Raw genomic sequence first — 25049 nt, 5'->3', positions numbered from 1 at the left:
TAATGCCGACCTCCCCCTCGTACCCCATCCGTTATTTATATACACACACATTCTTTCTCTCTCTCTCTTCTTTTTCTCCCTCTGACTATACCCCTTGCTCATCCTCTGGGTTTCCCCCCCTCCCCCTTTTCCTTCTCCCTGGGCCTCCTGTCCCATGATCCGCTCATATCCCTTTTGCCAATCACCTGTCCAGCTCTTAGCTCCATCCCTCCCCCTCCTGTCTTCTCCTATCATTTTGGATCTCTCCCTCCCTCTCCCACTTTCAAATCTCTTACTAGCTCTTCCTTCAGTTAGTCCTGACGAAGGGTCTGGGCCTGAAACATCGACAGTACCTCTTCCTAGGGATGGGGCCTGGCCTGCTGTGTTCACCAGCAACTTTGATGTGTGTTACATGAATTTCCAGCATCTGCAGAATTCCTCATGTTTACTTTAGGAAAAATTCCATTTTGGTGGTAGAAGTGAATTTTGCTTTGAACAACGCTTTGAAACCTTGGCACCTTTCCCTTTTCCCCCAAACAGTAGATGGTAAAATCATGCTAAACTTCATTGCAAAACTTCACTCTCCTCAACCTTCAATCAGTGTGGTCTGCTGTTGGAATCAGAAGACTCCCTCTTACATGGTGTACTATATCCATTCAAACAGCCATTTTGGCGCTTGCTCAGTCCGCCATTGAGAAGGTCTTGGATGTGTTGCACTATCAAATTTATGGCAACTGGTATGAAGGAAAAGAACAAGAATTGTTTCAGCAGATTAAACAAATACATGTGACTATATTAAACAGACTTTAAAAGACTTCTTATGCCAGCACTCCCCATTCCCACAGATTCAACTTGCTAGCAAAAACTTTAAATAAATAGTTTTCCAATTTGCATTTCTCTTTAAAATATAATTTATATTTTAACATCTCAGGATCAGTGGCTAAATTACTACTGATTGCTGCAATCTGACATTGGGTCTATAATTAAGTAACATCAACAACCATGTAATGAAAGTCAAATCACATGGACAGGTAATACAAGCAATCATTTCCACAGCACAAATTCTGATACCAATTATTCAGAAACATTTCCATCCAAGATGCAGCATTTATATTCAACAAGTTGTAGAATTCCTAGCAGGACAGACTCAAGGTTATAGCTCATCTGCCAAGTTACCTATTGCACTGTGCCAATTTCAATGCATGCAACAGGCCAAAACGGGTTCTTTATTAATTTACTGATCTCCTCAAAAATAAATCAAAAATCATTCCCTTACTATACACAAAGAACGGAGGCAATTGGAAGAGATTTCAACAGCCACAGCAGCATCATTATATTTTTACCTTACTGTTCCTCAATATAACATTTCTAAACCTATCCCTTTATTTTCAAATGTTACATTTCTACCTGCAGGCACAATTCCATAATAGATCAGTGTATAAAATGAATATCTGTGGTAAGATACCCCTTTTGCTCAATTCCCTGATTATGTTTTACTGAATTCAATTAACTGCACACAGACAAGTGATGCATTTCAGTTCTTTAAGACATCAAATTTCACAAGTTTATCACCTCATTACCATAGATACCTTTATTCAAAAACATTGCTTCACAAATGTCAGCTGACGCATCAAACCAGTCAAGTTATTTGCCAGACGCAGTTACAACTCCCACAGCATTCAGCTCTTAAAAATATAGCAGGGTGAAGCAGTCCAGAATCAGAACCAGGTTTATTATCACCGGCATATGTCGTGAAATTTGTAAACTTAGCAACAGCAGTTCAATGCAATACATAATATAGAAGAAAAAAATAATAATAAATAAGTAAATCAATTACAATATACATATATTGAATAAATTAAAATTGTGCAAAAACAAATATATTAAAAAAGTGAGGTAGCGTTCATGGGTTCAATGCTCATTTAGGAATCGGATGGCAGAGGGGAAGAAGCTGTTCCTGGATCACTGAGTGTGTGCCTTCAGGCTTCTGTACCTTCTTCCTGATGGTAGCAATGAGAAAAGGGCATGCCCTGGGTGCTGGGGGTCCTTGATAATGGACGCTGCCTTTCTGAGACACCACTCCCCGAAGATGTCTTGGGTACTTTGTAAGCTAGCACCCAAGATGGAGCCGACTAAATTTGCAACCCTTTGCAGTTTCTTTCAGTCCTGTGCTGTGGCCCTCCACCCCCCCCCCCAACACCAGACAGTGATGCAGCCTGTCAGAATGCTCTCCATGGTACATCTATAGAAGTTCTTGAGTGTATTTGTTGACATAACAAATCTCTTCAAACTCCTAATGAGGTATAGTTGCTGCCCTGCCTTCTTTATAACTGCATCAATATTTTGTGACCAGGTTAGGTCCTCAGGGACTTAACCAGCAGTTTGACAGCTACCTTCAGGATTAAAATTAGTCGACAATTTAGCACTAGCGATGACAAGGACTCATAAAAGGATGCCTACTCCTTCAATTATTCTGACAGAGTAGATGGCCGATAAAGAGATCAAGTAGAATCAAAGTATGAATGTGTCACAGCATTCAGGTCAGATGCTAAGATTAAAATAAAGTTATCCCATTAACCGAATTCTCACAGAACAGAAAGTATAGCTCCACAGCACAGATTCTGATTTTTATTGGTATATTAGCATCAAGGGTATTAAAGTTAAATTCAATTCCATAAGGTGCAAATACAGAATTAATTTAACTTTGTAAAAGACTCTATCATTTCTGATTTCTAATAATAGATCACTCATTGGACCTGTATTGGAGGGCCATTACATATATGGGGGCAAGAAATAGTTCTCTGATGTAACCTAAAAATCAATGTTTTGGATCACCCAGTTACCATCTTTTCATTAATATCAATAATCATCTAAGACTTTGTCAAGAAAGTTCTCGTTTGATGCAGTTATGACTAAACACATTTCAGATGTTCAAGAGAGTCTTTTGCAGTGCAGGCAATAAGCCAATGTAGATGTGTCAGGGGAAAACTAAAACACTTAATGCCAGTTGCCAATCTCTTCCAAGGTCATCTATAAAAACAAAGTAGGATGCTAGCAGCAGAGGAATTATTGAAAAGCTTAATTCAAAAAAAAAGCAAAGGGAAATTTCATACCCAAGTTTTCTGCTCCTCTTGGAATGATGACATCTGCATATTTCTTGGTCTGTTTGAAGAAGCACATTGGTACATCAGATAAATGATGATGATTTAACATGTGCATCCACAATAGATGAAGCAAACAGTAGATTAGCCAAGGTCACTTATCACGCCAAGGGCCATAAAGAAGAAACTAGTAAAACAGACATGCAGCTTTATCCATTTAATCCTGCATGACTTTTACCACTCAGTGAAGCAATTTGTCAAATGATACAAGATACCTTAGCCATTCTATTTGCCAGGTACATTTAAAATTGATGCGTACACTGACTATACTTGGGTATGCTCAATGTAAAATAATATCTTTCACAATTTCTTTAGCAAATATCATTTACAAAATGACTTAACATTTTTAACTTATTACATGAACTGTAACATTTATGCTTACTGTTGCTTGAACCAAGGCATCTTTAAATGTAAGTGTCATAATAAAGCTGCACAGAAGTTTCCATTTTACAATTACATAGAATTTACAGCACAGAAAACTCTATTCAGTTAGTCTATTCCAGCATCTTGCTTCATGGAAGCCTCTTTTCCCTCTGTACACGTGAACAGTATCAGCATGTTCCTCATATTTTGCTGGTCTGTCTGAATGCCGTTAAGTATTTGCTTTGCCATTCAATATGATCATGGTGATCTGTATCTCCACACACATTCTTATATCCCCAGCTTCCCTTAATTTCTGAAAATCTTGGTCTTGAAGTTGGTCAGTGACCCAACCAATGCTGAGTAAATCATTCAAAAAAGTCACTACTCCCTAACAGAAGAAATTTCCCCTCATCTGTCTAGAATAGCAGGCTCTTTACCTTGAGATATTGGTTCTAAGCACCCCAGCCAGGGAAAAGAATAATGCCTATTACCTTACTTGTTAAGAATTCTGACATGAACAGCTTGCATTCTTCTAAACTTAAGAAAGCACAGGCTATAATTGTTACTTTAATAAAGAGAAACACACTACCCAGAAGCCTTCACTGCACTCCCCAATCACAAGCACATCCTTTCTTTTTCACAGTTGTTCGGATGCTGTCTTATCCAGGCTTCATATAGTTGCAGCCAGACATTTCTACTCCTATAGTTATTGAGAAGGACTAAAGGCCCACAAACTAGTTGCAGATCTTCTAAGAAAGCTTTCAATAATTTGTGAATAAAATCTCCAAGTGCTTATGGACATCAAAACCCTTCATACTCCCATCAATGGAAAAAGTGAATTTTTTTAAAACTTAAATGAATTAACTTTTATTTTTCTACAGTATATACTTGCCTACTCACTTAAGCTGTCTACATATCCCTCTAAAGCTATTCCACATCCCCTTTACAGGCCACACTGCCACCCAGCTCTGCGTCACTGTCAAACCTGAATATATTACACTTGGTGTAGGCAGAGCTTAGGAGGGTTAACGGCTACTCCCTCGCTTGCATCCACAGAAACAGCTCGATTTCCATCTTTAATATCCCTACTATTCCCTCTCAGGGTTCTTTTGAAGACCCTGACCTGGAGTTAAACGCTGACTATGGTTCTTTGCGGGAATGGGATCCGCTCTTGGGGTTCCACGATCAGCCGTTGTTGTTCAGCACGCCAAAGGCTCAGCCCAAGAGTCTGGCTCGGATTCGGAAGCCAAGGATCTCGGGGCTCTGGAGACGGGCGGATCGAAGGTCGGTGTCACGACAGGAGACCTGCGTGTTGCTGGGGGAGTCGGGTTATCTGCGACTGTGTGGCTGAAGACCCGGGATCTTTGCGATCTTCAGGCACAGAGCTCGACAAAAGTGATGTAACGGACTTTTAACATCGTAAACCAGCCAGTTGTTTGTTTTGCCTTCCTGCTCGCTGGGAAAATGGAGACACCTCTTCCTCTCTTATTAGGGAGAGCGAGAACCTGTGGCATGTCAAATACTGGGTGAATCACAAAGTCTTTGGAGTAACTGCAGGTCTGTGTCTCTGCTATTGCTTTGATCAAGCTTGAGTGCTTGGTGGCCGTGCTGATGCTTTTTTTTGCCAGTGGGGAGAGGGGGGATCGTTGCTCACTGCTGCTTATGTGCGGGAGGGGCTTTGGGGTTCTAACATTTAACTGTCGTTCACTCTTCGGGGCTTCTGTTTTTGTGGATAGTTGCGAAGAAAAAGCATTTCAGGATATATATTGTATACATTTCTCTGACATTAAATTGTACCTTTGATATTGTATAGATTGTGAACACATAGCATTCCAACACGAATACCTATGCATCCCAATGATCAAAGCTTCCTAGCACAAGACAGACTTGTTCATTCCTGTTTCCCTTCCATTATCCAACCTCAGTGCATATCGGAACATTACCCCAATACCATGTGCTTTAATAGTTTTTAATAATTTTGTTCGTGGCACATTATCAAAGACCTTCTCAAGGTCCAAATAAACCACATCCACTGGTTCTTCCTTATCCATTTTGAAAATTTAAAAAAAGTCTGACAAATTTGTCACACATCATTTACCTTTCATGATCTCACATCAACTTTTGAGTTTCACTTTGGAGTAGCAATAAGTTTCACTGTGGAGTAGCAAGAGCGAGAACGAGAACCATTGAAAAGAGCAAGTCTCGTCGTTTGTAAGATGCACTTGGCTGAATAAAAAGTAGTGAGGTTTAAGTGGTATTGGACAGAGTTAGAGTGGGCAACTGAAGCCTTGGCAAAAGGAGACAGAGGTCAAGGACTTGAAGGTCAGTTTGAATCGGCCGCTGTGTAAGTGGACCAGTATAGGAGTGTTGGTCCGTGCCTTCAGCAAGGAGGCAGAGATGAGTAGCAGGTAACAACAGGCACAGTTAACTTAAAAAAAACAAATTACAACTAATTAAATAAAGTAGGGATGCAGGATCAGGTGATTCATTGTAGTTGCAACATGTAGGAGCTGATGGACCCCATTGGGCATGCCACAGATCCTAAGGAAATGTTGGCATGGGCCAATTAAAAGAAGGTAATCTTAAGCGAAGCAGCCATAGTGCGAGTGGCCCAGTGTTAGAGTGGGGAGCTCAGACTTTGGTGAGGGGAGGCAAAGACTATAGGTAGAAATTCTCGTTTAATTTTTCTTTCTTTCTTTCTTAAAGCAGTGGCGATGCCAAGCAGGAAACCTCCAGCGTCCAAGATGACTACACCTGCAAGGAGTGCGCCCAGCTGCAGCCTCTTTCAGACCTTGCTGAGGAACTGGAAGCGGAACTGGATTTGAACTCCAGATCATCTGGGAGGCCGAGGGGTTGATTGACAGAACATGTAGCCAGGTAGTGCAGGACAGGACCATCAGGAGGGTGAAAGGGGATAGGCAGCCAGTGCAAAATACCCCCGTGCACGTCCCGCTCAACCACAGATGTACCACTTTGGATACTCTTGGAAGGGGGTGATGGTGGTGGGTTAACCTCGCAGAGGAAAACCACAGCGGTCAGCTCTTTGGCACACTATCTGCCGCTGTGGCTTAGAAGGGAAGGAAGGTGAAGAGGAGTGTAACAGTCATAGGGGGTTCCATAGTTAGAGGAGCAGACGGGAGATTCTGTGGATGTGGAAGGGACACCTAAATGACATGTTGCCAGGGTCAGAGATGTCTCAGATCGGGTGCGTAGCATTCTGAAGGGGCAGTCTGAGCAAATGGAAGTCGTGGTACATAATAGTATTAATGACATGGGCATGAAAAGGGAGAAGGTCCTGAAGAGAATATAGGGAGTTGGGTAGAAAGATGAAAAGTTGGACCACCAGAGTCGTAATTCCTGGACTGCTGCCTGTGCCATGTGCCAGTGAGGGCAAGGACGATTTTGCAGATGAATGTGCGGCTGAGGAATTGGTGCAGGGGATAGGGTTTCAGATTTCTGGATCACTGGGATCTCTTCTGGGGAAGGAGTTACCGATACAAAAAAGAAAGTTTGCACCCGAATCGGAGGGGGAACAATATCTTTGCATGCAAGTTCAGTAGAACTGTTGGGGAGGGTTTAAACTAATTTGGCAGGGGGTGGGAACCAGAGTGATAAGACTGAAGATGGGCATTTTGTATCCATCTAGATGCAGCATGTAGTGAGACCGTGAGGCAGGTGATGGGGCAAACTTGAAGTCAGTGGGATGACAAGGTGTAACAGGAGTTCAATTTGAAAAGGGTGACCAATACCGGACTGGAGGTGTTGTATTTGAGTGCATGCAGTTTACAAAATAAGGTAGATGACCTTGTAATGCTGTTGGAGATTGGCAGGTATGATGTGGGCATCACAGAGTTGTGGCTGACAAAAAGATCATAGTTGGAATGGAAGCTTAACACCCAAGGATACACATTGTATTGAAAGGACAAGCAGGTATGCGGGGGGGGGGGGGGCTGGGATGGCTCTGTTGGTAAAAAGTGAAATCAAACCCTTAGAAAGTGGAGACATAGAACAGGAAGATGTAGAATTGCTGTGAGTGGAGTTAGAAACTACAAGGGTAAAAAGACCCTGATGGGAGTTATATACAGGCCTCTGAACAGCAGTCAGGATGGGGGGGGGGGGGGTATTAATTACAACAGGAGATAGAAAAGGCAAGTAAAAAGGGCAATGTTACTATAGTTATGGGGGATTTCAATATGCAGGTAAATTGTAGAAAATCACGTTGATGCTGGATCCCATGAGATGGAATTTGTAGAATGCCTACTAGATGACTTTTTAGAGCAGCTGTCATTAAGCCCACTAGGGGAATGGTAATTTTGGATTGTGTGTTTTGTAATGAACCATTTTTGATTAGGGAGTTAAGGTACAGAAACCCTTGGGAGGTAGTGATCATAATATGATAGAATTCAGCCTGCAGTGTCAGAGGTAAAAGATAAAGTCATATGGATCTGTATTGCAGTAGAGTGAGGGAATTAGAGGCACGAGAGAGGAGCTGTCCAAAGTTGATTGGAAGGGGATACTAGCAGGGATGATGGCAGAACAGCAATGGCTGGAGTTTCTGGGAGCAATTTGGAACCTGCTGTATAGATACATCCCAACCAAGAAGTATTTTAAAGGGAGAGTGATGCATCCGTGGCTGACAGGGGAAGTCAAAAACAGCATAAAGGAAAAGAGAAGGCATATAATATAGCAAAAATTAATTGGAAGTTAGAGGATTGGGAAGCTTTTAAAAAAACAGAAGACAACTAAAAAAGGCCTTAAGGAGAGAACAGGAAATATGAAGGTAAGCTAACCAATTACATAAAAGAAAATGCAAAATGCTTTCTTCAGATATACAAAGAATAAAATAGGTGAGAGTGGATATTGGACAGCTGGAAAATTAGACTCACGAGGTAGTAATGGGGGGGGGTTGGGAAATCAAAGAAATAGTGGTCAAACTTAAGCAAAATAATTATTAAATCTTCACTGTGGAAGACACTAGCAGTATGCCAGAAATTTGAAAGTGTCAAGGGGCAAAAGTGAGTGTAGTTGCTATTCCCAAGGAGATGATGTTTGGGAAGATGAAAAAGTCTGATGATAGATACGCCACCTGGACCGGATGGACTACACCTTAGGGTTAGAAAAAGGGGTAACTGAAGAGAGTGTGGAGGCATTAGTAGTCTTTCAAGATTCAATTAGACTCTGGCATGGTTCTGGAGGAACCATTGCAAAGGTTGCTCCACTCTTTAAGGAGGGAGGCAGAAGAAGGGAAATTATAGGTCACTTAGCCTGACTTCAGTGATTGAGAAGATGTTGAAGGAGTTTCTTATTAAGGAAGAGGTTTTCGGGTACTTGGAGACACATGATAAAATAGGCCAAAGTCAACACTGTTTCCCTCAAGGGAAATCGTGCCTGACAAATCTGTTGGAATTATTTGAGGAAATAACAACCAGGACTAACAAAGGACAGCCAGGTCGATACTGTATACTTAGATTTACAGAAGGCCTGTGACAAAGTGTCGTGCATGAGCTGCTCAACAAAAGCTCATGGCATTATGGGAAAGATACTGGCGTGGATAGAAGACTGGCAGGAGGCAAAGAGTGGAATAAAGAGGGACTTTGCTAGTTGACTAGAGGCAACTAGTGATGTTCCTCAGGGGTAGGTGTTGGTATTGTTTATTTTCACATATGTAAATGATTTTGATGATGCAATTGGTAGCTTCTGTCCATGTTTGCAGATGATACAAATATAGGTGGAGGGGCAAGTACTGTTGAGGAAGCAGGGAGTGGGAATAAAGAGGGTCTTTTCTGGTTGGTTACCGATGACTAGCAGTGTTCTGTAGGGGTTGGTGTTGGGACAGCCTTTTTCCATGTTATATATCAATAATTTTGACAATGGAATTGATGGCTTTGTGGCCATGTTTACAGATGATATGAAGATAGGTGAAAGGGCAAGTGGAATTGAGGAAGAAAGGAGTTTGCGAAAGGACCTAGATAGATTATGAGAATGGGCAAAGAAAATGGACAATGGGCAGATGGAATATAATGCAGTAAATTATATGGTCATGTACTTTGGTAGGAAGAAAAAAAACGCATGGACTATTTTCGAAATGAGGTGAAAATGAAAAAAAATCAGAGGTGCAAAGGGACTTTGGAGTCCACATGAAGGATTTCCTGAAGGTTAAGTCAGTGGTATGGAAGGGAAATGCAACATTAGCATTCATTTCAAGGGGACTAGAATATAAAAGCAAGGATATAATGCTGAGGTTTTATAAGGCAATGGTCAGTCCACACGGTGTATCGTGAGTAGTTTTGGGCTCCTTATCTAAGAAGAGATGTGCTGACATTGGGGAGGGTCCAGAGTAGGATCAAGATAATTATTCCAGGAATGAAAGGGTTAATGTACATGAGGAGCATATGACGACTCTGGGCCTGTACTCGCTGGAGTTTAGAAGAATGAGGCCGGGGATCTCATTGAAACCCATCGAACACAGAAAGGCCTAGATCGAGTGGATGTGGAGAGGATGTTTCCTATAGTAGGGGAGTCTAGGGCTAGAGGGCATAGCCTCAGAATTGACAGACATCTATTTCCAATAGAGGAGGAATTTCTTTTACCAGAGGGTAGTAAATCTGTGGTATTACCTGCCACAGATGGCTGTGGAGGCCAAGCCGTTGGGTCTATTGAACATGGAGTTTGATAGGTTCTTGATTAGTAAAGTTGTCAAAGGTTATGAGGAGAAATCAGGAGAATGGGGTTGAGAGAGAGAATTAAATCAGCCAATATGGAATTGCCCAGTAGACTCGATGGGCTGATTGGCTTAATTCTGCTCTTTTATCTTTTGGTCTTATTGCAGTCCCGGATATCCATATTTGCAGCAAGTGTTGGCTGCTCGATGAACTCATGGTCAAACTTGACTTGGAAATGGAGCTTAAAACACAAGAGTTACCTTGACACTGTTTCAGGGGGCAGTCACTCATTGGATTAATTCCTTCAAGTTCAGACTGTGGTCAGAGGAAAGAGGGTGTGACTGCGTTTCAGGAAGATACAAGGGTCTGAGTGGTGGTGCTGGAGAAGCTTCAGCCCGTGAGCTTTTCCAGCAGGTCTGAGAGTGTGGCTTGCTGTGAGGATTGCAAGTGGGGACTGTACAGAGGGTGAGCAACTGAACCACGGCATCATGGGTCAGGAAGCCATTCAAAGAAAGGGAGAGAAGTATAGCTGTAAATGGGGATCGAAAATAGGAATATATACAATTCTCTGTTCCAAAGGCTGTGTTGTTTTTGCCTGTTTTGTCCTTTGCCCAGGTTCAAGACATCTCATTGAAGCAACAGAGGAATTTGGCATGGGAGGGAAAGGTTCAGTTGTCATGGTCCATGTGCTGATCAACGACACAAGAAAAACAAGGAAAGAGGTTCTTCTTTAAAAATAAGACCGAAAAACGTAATAATCTCTGGATTGTTACAGAGAGCCAGACGCGTGGCTTAAAGATTGGTGTGGGAGGTGGGTTTGAATTTGTGAGATATTGACACCAGTATTGAGAAAGGAGGGAGCTGTTCTGATGGGATGGGATGAGCTCCACCAGAGCCTCACTGGGACTAGGCTCCTGGCACATGGCACAACTAGGGCTGTGGATAGGGTTTTACACTATATAGTAGTGAGGTAGGTTCAACAGCTTGAATGTAAAAGGGAAGGAGAGTGCAGGAGAGGTTACCCAGGTCTCCAGAATAAAGAGCAAGGCAAAGAGTTTATAAAGGGATGAAAATCTAACTTCAGGCAACACCTAGACAAAATTGAGAAGGCTACTTTGTCTTATGTAGATTGTATTATGTACAGTTTTTGATAAATTCTATTGTATTTCTTCATTTTCTTGTAAATGCCTGCAAGAAAATGAATCTGAGGGTAGTACATGGCAACACAAGTACTTTGATAATATACGTTTTTTTTTTAAACTTTACTTTTCCTTTATCAATCCCTTAATTCTTCTTCACTACATCTTGAAATCTTCACAATCTCTAGGCTTGCTGTTTTATTTTTTGGCAATATTCTCAGTCTTTTGACTTCTTTTCAAAGACATGGCAGGACCACATTTCTATTTATTTTGCCCTTAGAAAACAGCTTACATGTAATATATTTTTTAATTCTTTTAAACTTGGCCATAGCTTGTTTACCATCATGCTTCTTTCTGTAGTGTTTCACTTTACAATAATTAACTGATGCCTCACAGGTTTATAATTTGGCTTGCTTACATTTAAAATCCAGTTTCAGATTGAAAAAAATCACCTTTTTTTTTTACATAGAATTATATCATATTATAATCCCACGTCCTTGAAAGTCCCTTACTCAAAACAATCAAACCCCTTCTCATTACACAATATCAGATCAAAATATCCTGCTCCCTTGTTAGTTCCTCAGTAAAACAGTCTAAACAGCCATCTTTACCCATCATGTGAATTTATTCACCAGGTTTTTTGGTAAAGTTGGTTTGCCAGAATTATGTAAATTAAAGTGTCCATATTTATTGCTTTACCTTTGTTACATCCTATATTACCATTTTTGTTTAAAGGCTTTTATACATAATTCCACCAACTCCCTCCAAAATGATTCTACTTCATTTCTGATATGATTCCTCCTCCTACTGCCTTTAAACCTTCCTTTAAAATTGGGCAACACACATAAAAGTTGCTGGTGAACGCAGCAGGCCAGGCAGCATCTCTAGGAAGAGGTACAGTCGATGTTTCGGGCCGAGACCCTTCGTCAGGACTAACTGAAGGAAGAGTAAGAGATTTGAAAGTGGGAGGGGGAGGGGGAGATCCAAAATGATAGGAGAAGACAGGAGGGGGAGGGATGGAGCCAAGAGCTGGACAGGTGATTGGCAAAAGGGATATGAGAGGATCATGGGACAGGAGGCCCAGGGAGAAGGAAAAGTGGAGGGGGGAACCCAGAGGATGGGCAAGGGGTATAGTGAGAGGGACAGAGGCAGAAAAAGGAGAGAGAGAAAAAAAATGAGTGGAAAAAGGAGAGAGAGAAAAAGAATGTGAAATTGGGCACATCATTTTCAACTTTTCCTCACTTCTATGAATTTATGGAATACTTGATTTCAACTTGGTCACTTTGCAACCTTGTTTCCATGGTTGCCTAGAGAACACTTTAGATAGTCCTATGAAGAATGGGCGCTGTTTGAGGCAGTCAACATACTTCAAACAAATTTAATAAGGTAAAGCTTCGTAAGTATATTTATCAGTAAAAAAATAGATTTCTGTAGTTTAAAATTTAAAGGCAAGAAAACAAGTTTACCTGCTTTGTGAAAGTATTTCTATATTGGAAAAATTTTAAAAGAAGAATCCAATTACCAACAGGTACAGGTTTGGAAACTCCTTAGGTGAATGAAAATCATCTAAGAATGGGAAGTTTACTTGAGTCAAGATTAATATTGAAAATTTGTAATGGTCTAAGCCTTGTAGCTTTCCTAAGAAATTTCTGGGGTAGGAAATGTATAGAGTGTTTATTGTTATGAAAGAAAAAAAAGAGAATTAGACCGAGAAAACAGGTCAGCTGAAGTCAGTACCAACAAAGTTCTTAAAGCCATGGAAATCTCTCAGGGACGGCAAATTTCAAAATACAGTAAGGCTATTTTAACCTTGCACCAAAGATGATACGAGACACTGTGTCTGCATTAATGTACTGAATTTTGGAAACTCAACCATTTTGATTAAGATTTAATGATGAAGTAGTGAACAGGATTCCAAATCCTGGGGAAGCAAATTTAAAACTTGAGAAAAAGTGCCGGATGTTATAAATAAAGTTATGGTCATGGTAATAGGATGAAAAGATTCTTCCCAGTCCCTCTCCCAGGAGAATAGCTATAGAATAGATGCCAACAAACCAATTCTTCTCCGTAATAACATAATCGATCCAGTACTCTCAGATTGAGGAGTCACGAATACATCTCTGAAATGGTCCTGATCGGACTGATATTTTTGTTATATTTCAGAATGAGTTGAGGAAAATTTTCTTTACCCAGAAGGTAATGAACCTTTGGAATACTCTGTTTAAGGGGAGGATTACTTTTTGAGTTCATTCCTAACAGGTCAATAGGCTTTACGAAATCAAGGGAGTCAAGGAGTACGGTATTAGTAGAAGTCTCAAAGTAATAGATTAATCAACACTTATTAATTATTGAAGGAGACATGAGAGGCTAAATGGTCTGCCCTTGCTCCTATTTCTTATGATTATATGTTCTAAAGTAACTTAGTTGACTAAGTAACTTCATACATTTCCTTTTATTTAATTTCCAAAATGATTGTATGGTATTTGTACAATTGTTATACTTACAGGGAGGCAGAATTCTTCAAAAGCTGGCTTGACAAATGTTATGTACTGTGTTAAAACTTGTTCTAGGTCCCGCTGCCTTTCACTGATGTCTCTTAATACTGAAAACAAGTAGGAGGTACAAAGTGAACACTCAGAGAAATTATTCAAAAATAATTTTTTTCTTACTCTTAGCTCTACCTTTTTCATCCCATTTTATTTCCTTCAAATGTGAATATCTCCAAATGTTTCATTACTTGTCATTCAAAAACAAACATCATTTACTGAAATTACTGCACACACCTCCAGTTAAAAATGCATATATCCATTATTCTTCAGATTTGAAAAAGGAAATTAATTGCCTAACCTTAGGCTGTTGATTACATAAAATGCTACTGAATGATAGGTAACACTGGATAAAACAAACTTTTGAGTTTTATGCATCCAAGTCCTAGAAGCCTACCATTAAAGGTTGAGTGGCAACATAAGAGACATGGAAGAGGTATTGACAACAATGCTGTATTCCATCTCAGTTTCCAGTTTCTTTTGTGCTGTAAAGCTGCACATGGATAGCCAAGCTCTTGATTGAGAAGTTGCAAAACCTGGGCCTCTGTACCTCCCTCTGTAATTGGATCCTTGATTTCCTAACTGGAAGACCACAATCTATGCGGATTGGTGATAACACATCCTCTTCGCTGACAATCAATACTTGCGCACCTCAGTGTGTGCTTAGCCCTCTGCTCTGCTCTCTATATACACGACTGTGTGGCTAGGCACAGCTTAAATATCACCTACAAATTTGCTGATGATACAACCACTGTTGGTAGAATCTCAGGTGGTGACAAGAGGGCGTACAGGAGTGAGATATGCCAACTAGTGGAGTGGTGCTGCAGCAACAACCTGGCATTCAACATCAGTAAGATAGAAGAGCTGATTGTGGACTTCAGGAAGGGTAAGACGAAGGAACACATACCAATCCTCAGAGGGATCAGAAGTGGAGAGGGTGAGCAGTTTCAAATTCCTGGGTGTCAAGATCTCTGAGGATCTAACCCAATATATCGATGTAGTTATAAAGAAGGCAAGACAGCAGCTATACTTCATTAGGAGTTTGAAGAGATTTGGCATGTCAACATATACACTCAAAAACTTCTATAGATGTACCGTGGAGAGCATTCTGACAGGCTGCATCACTGTCTGGTATGGAGGGGCTACTGCACAGGACCGAAAGAAGCTGCAGAAAGTTGTAAATCTAGTCGGCTCCATCTTGGGCACTAGCCTACAAAGTACCCAGGACATCTTCAGGGAGCAGTGTCTCAGGAAGGCAGCATCCATGATCAAGGATCTCTAGCACCCAGGGCATGCCCTTTTCTCATTGTTACCATCAGGGAGGTGGTACAGAAGCCTGAAGACACACACTCAGCCATTCAGGAACAGCTTCTTCCCCTCTGCCATCCGATTCCTAAATGGACATTGAACCCTTAGACACTATATCACTTTAAGATACAGTATTTCTGTTTTTGCACGATTTTTAATTGATTCAATATACATATACTGTAATTGATGTATTTTTATTTATTTTTTTTTCTTCTATATTATGTACTGCATCGTGCTGCTGCTGCTAAGTTAACAAATTTTACGTCACCTGCCAGTGGTATTATACCTGATTCTGAATAAATAGCATTTATTCAAATCTCAACAAGAACATTTTAATCTTATAAATGCCAATGAGGGAATATTGCTCAAAAACACTTCCTGGAATAGAAAATATTTCCATGCCTGCAGAAACAAAACAACTGTTGTTCAAAGATCAGGCTGTTAATCGTTACAAGAAGAAAATACTAGAGGAAAATCTGTGCAGAGGTGAAACAACACTTAAGTAATCACTGAAAATATCAGAGCCCATTCCTTTAAGCTGAATATATACTTTCATCTCAAATAAGCTGAATATATACTTTCATCTCAAGGGAGTCTACTAGGGGAAAGGCAATTTAGGATTGGGGTTGTGTAATGAACCAGATTTGATTAGGGAGCTTAAGGTAAAGGAACCCTTAAAAGACAGTGATCATAATATGAAAGAATTCACCTTCTAGTTTGAGAGGAAGATGACAAAGTCAGATGCATCAGGTATTACAGTGGAGTAAAGGAAATTTTAGAGGCATGAGAGAGGAGCAAGCCAAAGTACCTTTCATTCCACATTATGCTCACAGTAGTTTAGTCTATAGTAGTGTTCTCTTTCTCATCTTTACAAATAAAGCAGAGTTCAAGTGGTCCAACACAAAAGTGGCTGCTATAAATCAAAACCCCTTTACATAGCTTTGAAACCCAAAGTGGAATCTTGATAGGCAATAGTGTTGCAAAATACGTCACCAATTGGATCCTGCAAATCACTTCCTTTAGATGATGCATTGGAAGCCACTTGTCGCAAGACCACATACTGAAGGCCCTTTCACAAGGAAACGGCAGTGATTGTCCACCCAATGTGCTTTATCATGTAATCTTGAACTAAATTAGAGGAAAGTGACATATCAATTTTCCTGAGTCACACTATCTGATAAGGTCGAAATAAGTGTTTTCAAAATAAAGCAAAAGGAGCAAGTAGGAAAAAAATGTCCATAGTCCTACAGAGCTTCTCATTTTCATCATGGAATATTATGCCTATTTTCCCTCTCACCCGCCCATTTCTGTTCCTCTTCACCCCCATCTAGTTTTCTTAACCACCCATATGTCTTGATCATTTACTCAGTGCTAAACTCTTTAGGAAGCTCAGTTACAAAAGAACTAATTTAATATGAATGGAAAATAGATTAACATTTATGTTAATATGCACTTGATCATGTTGAACAAGTTTCCTTAAAATACAAAATCTTATCCAGTTTATCATAGTCCAAGTTGAATTAAAATTCTGATGTGGGAACCAATGGGTGCCAAATAAATTTTGTTTTCTTAACAACATCTTAATACAACCCTGTGGACATGCTCAAATCCACACAGTGATTGGCATAGCTCATGAAAGGACCACCACTAGTCCTGAACTAAAACAAAATCAGGCAGAAACTAGCAAAAAATGATGCTGAAGAAACCCAAATGCAGATTCATGATTTCTAACTCTGAGATTTGACGCACTGCTTGCTTGGGCTTCAAGGAGGACAGCATCAGCTATCATTGAACTCCATATAAGACACAAAATACTGCTCCTGTTGAGTGAAATAATGGAATAACAAAACAGAACTTTTCTCAAAGTAGGTAATAAATGTAGTTTAGTAGCAGATTAGTTTCACATTAACTACAACAGAAATTCTGTACAGTTTCATTACAACAAAATACAGAAACAATATTTCAAAAGGAAAGATAGATCATTTGGTTCCAACTTTACTGTCCGCACATACAAGTTCATCCCATTTTGCTTCCATTTTGTGTAATGTCAGACACTGTCACCTCTGGCAGAAACATAATTGGCCTCAACTAGAAACAATGATCAAATTCTCATTTGGAAACTACGGCCTACAGTTATTACTATCATCAGCGAAATTATATTATCAACCTCCTTGAAAGCAATATCAAATGCCTGAATTGAATGAGAGTTTAAAAATAAATAATATTCATCCCAGGAAAGGTGCAGATTAAAAATAGTTACACCCAAAAACGGAAAAAAAAGGGAATTATTTCTCTAAGTGCATTTATCATATCACTGGTACTCATGTAGGAGATTAACGTTACCAATATTGCTTGGCTAATGTCAAGGATGTGGAAAAGCATTTTCATTCCATTAATCTTTTGATTCATAAATAATTATTCTTAAGGTGATTAAAAATACTAGGTTTTCTAATAAATATTTCAGGACATTTTTATTGATGGCATTAAAACATTAATATTAACTGGTAAAGTCCATGACTAAAACATACTACCACATGGCACCTACACGATTTGAGTGTGCCTTCTTGCTTTTGGTAGGACAGCAGGGAGTTTGGAAGGAAGCTGAGAAGCAGGACCTCAAGGCAAGTAATCTCGGGATGGCTGCCTGTGCCACGTGACAGTGAGGATAGGAATAGAAGGAGGTGGCAGATAAATGTGTGACTGAAGAATTAGAGCAGGGAGAAGGGATTCAGATTTCTGGATAACTGGAACCTCTTCTGGGGCAGCTGGGACCTGTACAAAAGGGATGGAATGCACTTGAATCTGAGGAGGACCAATATTCTTGTGGGCAGATTTACTAGACCTGCTGGGAGTCACTTAAATTACTATGGCAGGGAAATGGGAACCAGTATGATAGAGCTGCGGATGAGCCAGTAGGTCTACAAGGAGATGATGGGTGTAACATGATTGTAAGGAAGGACAAGCCAACGATTGGGTACAAATGCAGACAGAGCAAAGAGTTAAATTGTGAATTAAATTGTATCACAGAGGCAAAATTCAAAAGGGCAAAGAATGCAGGACTGAAGGTGCTGTATTTAAATGCACGTATCATTTGGAATAAGATGGGCGAACTCATGGCACAATTAGAGATCGGTCAGTATGACGTGAGCATCTCTGAGTCATGGTTGAAACAAGGACATAGCTGGGAGCTTAACATAAAAGGATATACCTTGTGTCGAAGGACAAGCAGGAAGGCATAGGCGGTGGTATGAGATGGAATTACATCTTTAGAAAGAAGTGACATAGGGTCAGAGAATGGTTAATCTTTGTGGGTGGAGTTAAGAAATTGCAAGTGTGAAAAAAACATTATGGGAATCATATATAGGCCTCCAAATAGTAACCGAGATGTGGGGGTCGAGATTGCAAAGGGAGCTGGAAAAGGCATGTAACAAGAGTAATGACACAACTGTAATGTGCGACTTCAATACACAAGGAGATTGGGAAAATCAGGTTGGTGTCAGATTGCAAGAGAGTGAATTCGTTGAATGCCTACAAGGTGGCTTTTTATAGCAGTTTGTGCTTGAGCCTACTTGGGGAAAGGCCATCTTAGATTGGGTGTTGTGTAATAACCCAGATCTTATTAGGGAGTTTAACATAAAGGAACCCTTAGGAGGCAGTGATCAAAATATGATTGAATTCATATTCCAATTCGAGAGGGAGAAGTGTAACTCACATGTGTCAGTATCGCAAAAGAATAAAGGGAATTATAGAAGCACGAGAGAGGAGCTTGCCCAGGTGGATTAGAGGAGGATACTGGCAGGGATGACAGCAGAGCAGGGATGGCTGAAGTTTCTGGGAATAGTTCACAAGGTGCAGGATAGATGTGTTCTACAGAGGAAGAAGTTCTTAATTGGCAGGGGTAGGCAACCGTGGCTGACAAGGGAAGTTAAGTATTGTATAAAAGCCAAGGAAAGGGCATTTAAGGTAGCAAAAGTGAGTGGGAAGTTGGATGATTGGGAAGCTTTTAAATTCCAACAAAAGGCAACTAAAAATGCTATAAGAAGGGAAAAGATGAAATGAGGGCAGGCTAGCCAGTAAAATAAAGCAGAATACCAAACAAATTTCCAGTTATATAAAGAGTAAAAGGGAGGTGAGAGTTGATATTGGATCATTGGAATTTTTTGCTGGTGAGGTAGTAATGGAGGACAAAGAAATGGCAGATGAACTTAATGGGTACTTTACTGTGTGCCAGAGCTCCATGAGTGTCAGGGAACAGGAGTGAGTTCCACTGTTATTACAAAGGAAAAAGTGCTATGCAAGCTCAAAAGTCTTGAAGTGGATGTCACCTGGGCCGATGAACTACATCCTAAAAGGTGTTGCTGAAGAGATAATGGATGCATTGATCATGATCTTTCAAGAATCATTTGATTCTGGCATGGTCCCGGGGGACTGGAAGATTGCAAATACCATCCCACTCTTTAAAGAAGGAAGGAAGGCAAAATAAAAGAAATTATAGTCCAGTTAACCTAACCTCAGTGGTTGGGAAAGTATTGGAGTCTATTAATAAGAATGAAGTTTTGAGGTACTTGGAAACTAATGATAAAATAAGTCAAAGTCAGCATAAATTCTGTAAAGGGAAATTTTGCCTGACTAATCTGTTAGAATTCTTTGAGGAAGTAACGAACAGGGTGGACAAAGTAGAGGCAGTGGATGTTATTTACTTGCATGTTCAGAAGGCATTTGATAAGCACACTTGAGGGTACTTAAGATAAAATCTTACAACGTTACAGGAAAGATACAGGCATGGATAGTGGAATGGCTGGCAAGCGGGAGGCAGAAAGTGGGAATAAAGGGGGCTGTTTCTGGTTGGCTGCTGATGACTAGTGGTGTTCCTCAGGGGTCAGTATTCGGACTGCGGCTTTTCACATTGTCAACGATTTAGATAATGGAATTGGTAGCTTTGTGGTAAAGTTTGTGGATGATACAAAGGTAGGTGGGAGGGGTAAGTAGTGCTGAGGAACCAATGTGATTGCAGCAGGACTTGGACAAATTGAAAGAATGGGCAAAAAAGTGGCAGATGGGATACAGTGTTGGGAAATGCATGATAATGCATTTTGGTAAAAGGAACAATAGTGCAGACTATTATCTAAATGGGGAGAAGGTTTAAGCACCAGGTGCAGAGGGACTTAGGAGTCCTTGTGCAAGACTCCCAGAAGGTTAATTTACAGGTGGAGTCCATGGTGAAGAAGGCAAATGCAATGTTGGCATTTATTTCAAGGGGAATAGAATATAAAAGCAAGGAAATAATACTGAGCCTTTATTAGTAGGCCACACTTGGAGTATTGTCAACAGCTTTGGGCTCCATATCTCAGAAAGATGTATTGTCATTGGAGAGAATCCAGAGGAGGTCCGCGAGGATGATTCCAGGAATGAAGGGGTTAACATATGAGGAGTGTTTGGTCAGCTTTGGGCCTGTACTCCGTGAAATTTAGAAGAATCGGAGGTTGGGGGTGGGATCTCATATCTCATTGAAACCTACCGAATGTTGAAAGGACTAGATAGGGTGGATGTGGGGAGGACGTGGGGTGGATGTGGAGAAGACGTTTTCTATGGTGGGGTATCCAGAACTAGAGGGCACAGCCTCAAAATTGAGGACGACCCTTTAAAGCAGAGGTAAGGAGGAATTGTTTTAGTCAGAGAGTAGTGAATCTGTGGAATGCTCTAACACAGACTGTGGTAGAGGCCAAGTCCGTAAGAATATTTAAGGGGGAAGTTGATAGTTTCCTGATTTGTCAGGGAATCAAAGGATATGTCGAGAAGGCAGGTGCATGGGGTGGAAAGGAATGGCGGAGCAGACTCAATGGGCTGAATGGCATAATTCTGCTATGTCTTATGGGCTTCTGTGGAGAACTCTCTACAATCAGAACCTCCATTTTTTCTTCATGAATCCTCAGGGCAAATGAAAGAGATCCATTTTTATAAGTAACACATGTTTTCTTTGCATCCTGTGGCACAGCCAAGACTATTCCATATTGGGGCCTGATCCATAATGTCTGATATCAGTCCAATACTCCTGAACTTTGTCCACCACCATCAAGGAAGGCAGATGGCAAAGTAGAACTTTTGAATGTGCCAAGTGAAAGATGGCCAAGGGCCCAAACTGAGCTGAGTCCAGACAATGGGTTCAGGCAACATGGCACTCTCTTGTCCAGAGTCCTGCTCACAAATAGTGGCCATAGATCTGTCTATTGATATTATCAATGACTTTTCAGGAACCGAGTACATCTTATTTGAGATCAAGTTATCAATTGTGGTCCTCTGAAAAGGGATGAACTTTGATCCTTTTTGTTTGGGAAATCAAATTTATACAGACATCATAAAAACAAACCACATCACAATAGTTTCTACCTGCCCTGTACCTCTGCGTGACAGTCTGGTGTCCGCATCAGTGTCCACAAACAGTTTCATCTGAAACATGTCCCGGATATCCTGCATGTAAAAGGCCAAGATACCTTCAAATAGCACCACATCTGCTGGGTAGACAGTCACTGTTTCAGATTTTCTGGAAAGCAAACAGAAATAAATAATAGGAACATGGAAATTTGTAAGTGATAACAAGTAATTCCATCATTACCACTGAACTTTCAGACACTAAATGCAGGATTCCATTGATTGAAAAAAGGTGCATTTTAAATCTCTCCTTTATCTTGCCCCTCTTTGCATTCCATGCCGTAAAACTCAATCAAGCTTTCCATTCATATTTGTACAAATTTCTTTCTTGGTTGTAGTTCAGAACACAAAGTGCATTAAGTTTCAATCATTCAACTACTTTGGCCTCCTACTTTATCTGTCCAGAAAAGTGCGTCCTTTTCCTGGAAAGTCTTTGCTATTCCAAATACAATATTTCTTCCAACAGGGATGGCAGCATTACCCAAACCCAATACATGGTTTGAGTGTAGTTACAACCTGATGATGGATTTTCTATAGCCATTAATGATACAGCTCAGTTTTGAACACAGATTAATGACGTAAAAGTGCCACTGTGCATCACAAATTGAATAGTTTAAGACTAAAGCTGAACATATTACAATGTTATATACAGAGAGGGAAAAGCAACTTCAATTTCCTTAAGCACAGGAAGTAAAAAGACACAATTCAACATAAATTTACTTTAAAAATCCCCAACAGTGTCTATGTCAACACTTGACAAATTCTGAACAGAAAATTTTGGTCACAGTGACCCATATTGGTGGTTATCTGAAAATTCCATTCCGGCCATTTAAAAACAAGGAGCAGAGTGCGGCAAAATCTAATCCAGAGGAAGAAAGCCAATCCATGCCGAAGGCAGAGAAAGGCTGCCAAAACCTAAATCCAAAATCTAAACTCAGATGGAAGAAGATGCCGTGCAAGAAGAGACAAAGCTGAGGGGGAGAATTGAAGACAGTAAAAAAAGGTTGATTTGTAGAAGCTTGATGAACGAGCTCGTTTCTAAGCTCAGAAATAAATGAAAAAAAAATTCTTCCTTTGTCCAAGATGCTAGACATTACATATAATCACTCAATCTTTATTCTTGCTATTTCAGCATTGTTTTTCAATTAGATGGGGTGTCATACCACACAGAAGCAGGTCTTTAGCCCAATTTGTCTTAAGCCACCCTTGCAGCTCTCTACACTAATCCTATGTACGGGCATTGATTTGTGCTTCACTATGCCATGTCTGCACATTTTTCACATTGCCCAGTCCACTTCCAATTGCTCTGTGGCTGATTACCATTGTACATCCCTTGTTTAGTTGCCCCTTTGCTTCGTCCACCCCTGCAGCAGGTTCACCCTATACAGTCCAGCAGGTCACCATCCTCTTAGGTCCACTTGAGCTCCACCTACCTCCTGCATCAACTTGAGCTCCAGCCTGCCATCTTCCTTTCAGGTCACCCTAAGTCACACTCTGACTTCTCCTTTTCAAGTCCACTTGAGTTCCATCCTGCCTCCTCCCCTTCACGTCTGCTTCAGGTCCACTGCCAGTTTGTCATTTCTGCTATGAAGCATCCTCCTACTTGGTGTGCTGGCTCATCAGCCTGCACTTCTTGAAACCGAGAATAAACTTATCAGGTATCCTAACTGGTCATTTCAATTGGGCAAGGTTAACCCCAAATCAAACTGTCATTTGGCCTTCATAGAATACAGCAGATAAATCAAACATGGAAGCTTGGGGAAAACATTAATGTCAGCTCATGCCCAGCACTCCAGACCATGACTATTCAAAGGGAGCCAAACTGAACAAGCAGGTTTGCATACTGTACATTCAACTATTTGGAAAAAGAAAATGTGTACTATTTTTGACATCCTTGTGGTGTGTAACACATAAGTCTGTACAATCATTCCCATTTCTTCTTCAACTCTCTTGGTCTAGACACACCCTGAATTTTTACATAACATCTCATTATTTTGATTTGCATTTTTACAGCATCTTCAATGCAGCAAATGTCCCCATGGGCTTTAAATGAACTTTCAGACAAATTCAACAATGAGTCATGAAGAGACAGGAGAAAGAGACAGGAGGAGAGTTGACCAAAATCTTGCTCGAAGAAAGTGGTATAGGGAACATCTTCAAAGTGGGGTGGCAAGCTTCAGCAAAGGAGTTGGAGGCATGACTATGACAATGTGATTAGCAATGGTAGAGCATAGATGGAGAAAGGGAATGGATAAACCCATTTTGAAATTTTATAACTTAGGTTATTAGACTGGGAACCAATATAAATTAGGAGATATGGGTCATGAGTAAAAAGGACACAGTGTCAACTGAGTTAGAGACCACAGAGGTTTAGTTTGAGCTTAGGCCTGCAAGACTACAGGAATAGCAAGTACAGAGGTCAAAAAGATTTGGGATTAGGTTTTCTGAAGTAAATGATGGCATGAAAGATGCAAGATAGACTGAGTGGAGTTATAGAATGAATGGGGTTACATATATGAAAACATACACACTTTTGATGATCAAAGAAAACATAGGACTGGAAGCTCAACTCAGATCAAACAAGTTGTGAAGAATCTTCTCCATGTTAACCAGGTCTTAGTTGTTGGCAAGGGAAGAGAGTTTACCATGGCACTGAACAATTTGGGATTACCATAGTCTGTATAGTCACCAAACAGGAAGTTTTGCTAAGAATACCAGAGCACCACAATGTCATGAAAAAGCAAATATGTAAAAGACACTCAAGGAGGAAACAATTACAGGTGTCCCCCGCTTTTCAAACGTTCGCTTTACGAAACCTCACTGTTACAAAAGACCTACATTAGTACCGTTTTCGCTAACAGAAGGTTTTTGCACTGTTACGAAAAAAGCAGTGCGCGAAAAATGGTGGCGTGCGAAAAAAAAAGCAGCGCGCGCCCCGAGCAGCCAAGCTCCTCCCCCGGAACTGCCATTGCTTAAACACGTGCTTTATCTCAATTTATTTTGTGCGTCCGTTAGCAAGATGAGTTCTAAGGTATCAGAAAAGCCTAAAAGAGCTCATAAGGGTGTTACACTTAGCGTAAAACTAGATATAATTAAGCATTTCGATTGTGGTGAACTTGCCTGCATCCACCATTCGCACTACTTATACGCAGAGAGAAAAAATTTTGAAAGCTGCCGATGTTACTGTTGGTTCTGCTCGTAGCAATGTGGTCTCACTTAGTCAGCATCCAAAAATGGATAAGATGGAAAGTCTATTGCTTGAGTGGATTGATGAGTGTACAAAACGTGGTGTTCCTTTAAGTTATCTTATACTGAAGGAGAAATCAGTCAGTCTTTTTAATAAGCTGAAACAGAAAGCACTAGCCGATGGTGATGAAATTGTTGCTAAAGTGGAATTTAAAGGTAGTCACGCGTGGTTTGATTGGTTTCTGAGGCGAGGGCATCTTCATAGTTTAACGTTTA

At 40.5% G+C, this 25049-nt stretch overlaps 1 protein-coding gene across 1 annotated transcript in view; it reads right to left on the bottom strand.

The window, feature by feature from the left end:
- Positions 1-354: 354 nt before the first annotated feature.
- The window catches only part of uck2a (uridine-cytidine kinase 2a), a 48365-nt gene continuing 23670 nt past the window's right edge, over positions 355-25049 (bottom strand). The window contains exons 4-7 of the mRNA XM_072274230.1: positions 21557-21699; positions 13809-13906; positions 3093-3141; positions 355-713 (exon numbers count right to left, since the gene is read on the bottom strand). Coding sequence (XP_072130331.1) covers positions 577-713; positions 3093-3141; positions 13809-13906; positions 21557-21699 — 427 coding nt within the window. The 3' untranslated portion in view covers positions 355-576. The remainder of the gene's footprint in view (positions 714-3092; positions 3142-13808; positions 13907-21556; positions 21700-25049) is intronic.

The sequence above is a fragment of the Mobula birostris genome, chromosome 12 (genome assembly GCF_030028105.1).
Source record: "Mobula birostris isolate sMobBir1 chromosome 12, sMobBir1.hap1, whole genome shotgun sequence".
NCBI classification, from domain to species: domain Eukaryota; kingdom Metazoa; phylum Chordata; class Chondrichthyes; order Myliobatiformes; family Myliobatidae; genus Mobula; species Mobula birostris.
The sequence above is the reverse complement of the archived record's forward strand: the minus strand, read 5'-3'. Positions and strand labels throughout refer to the sequence as shown.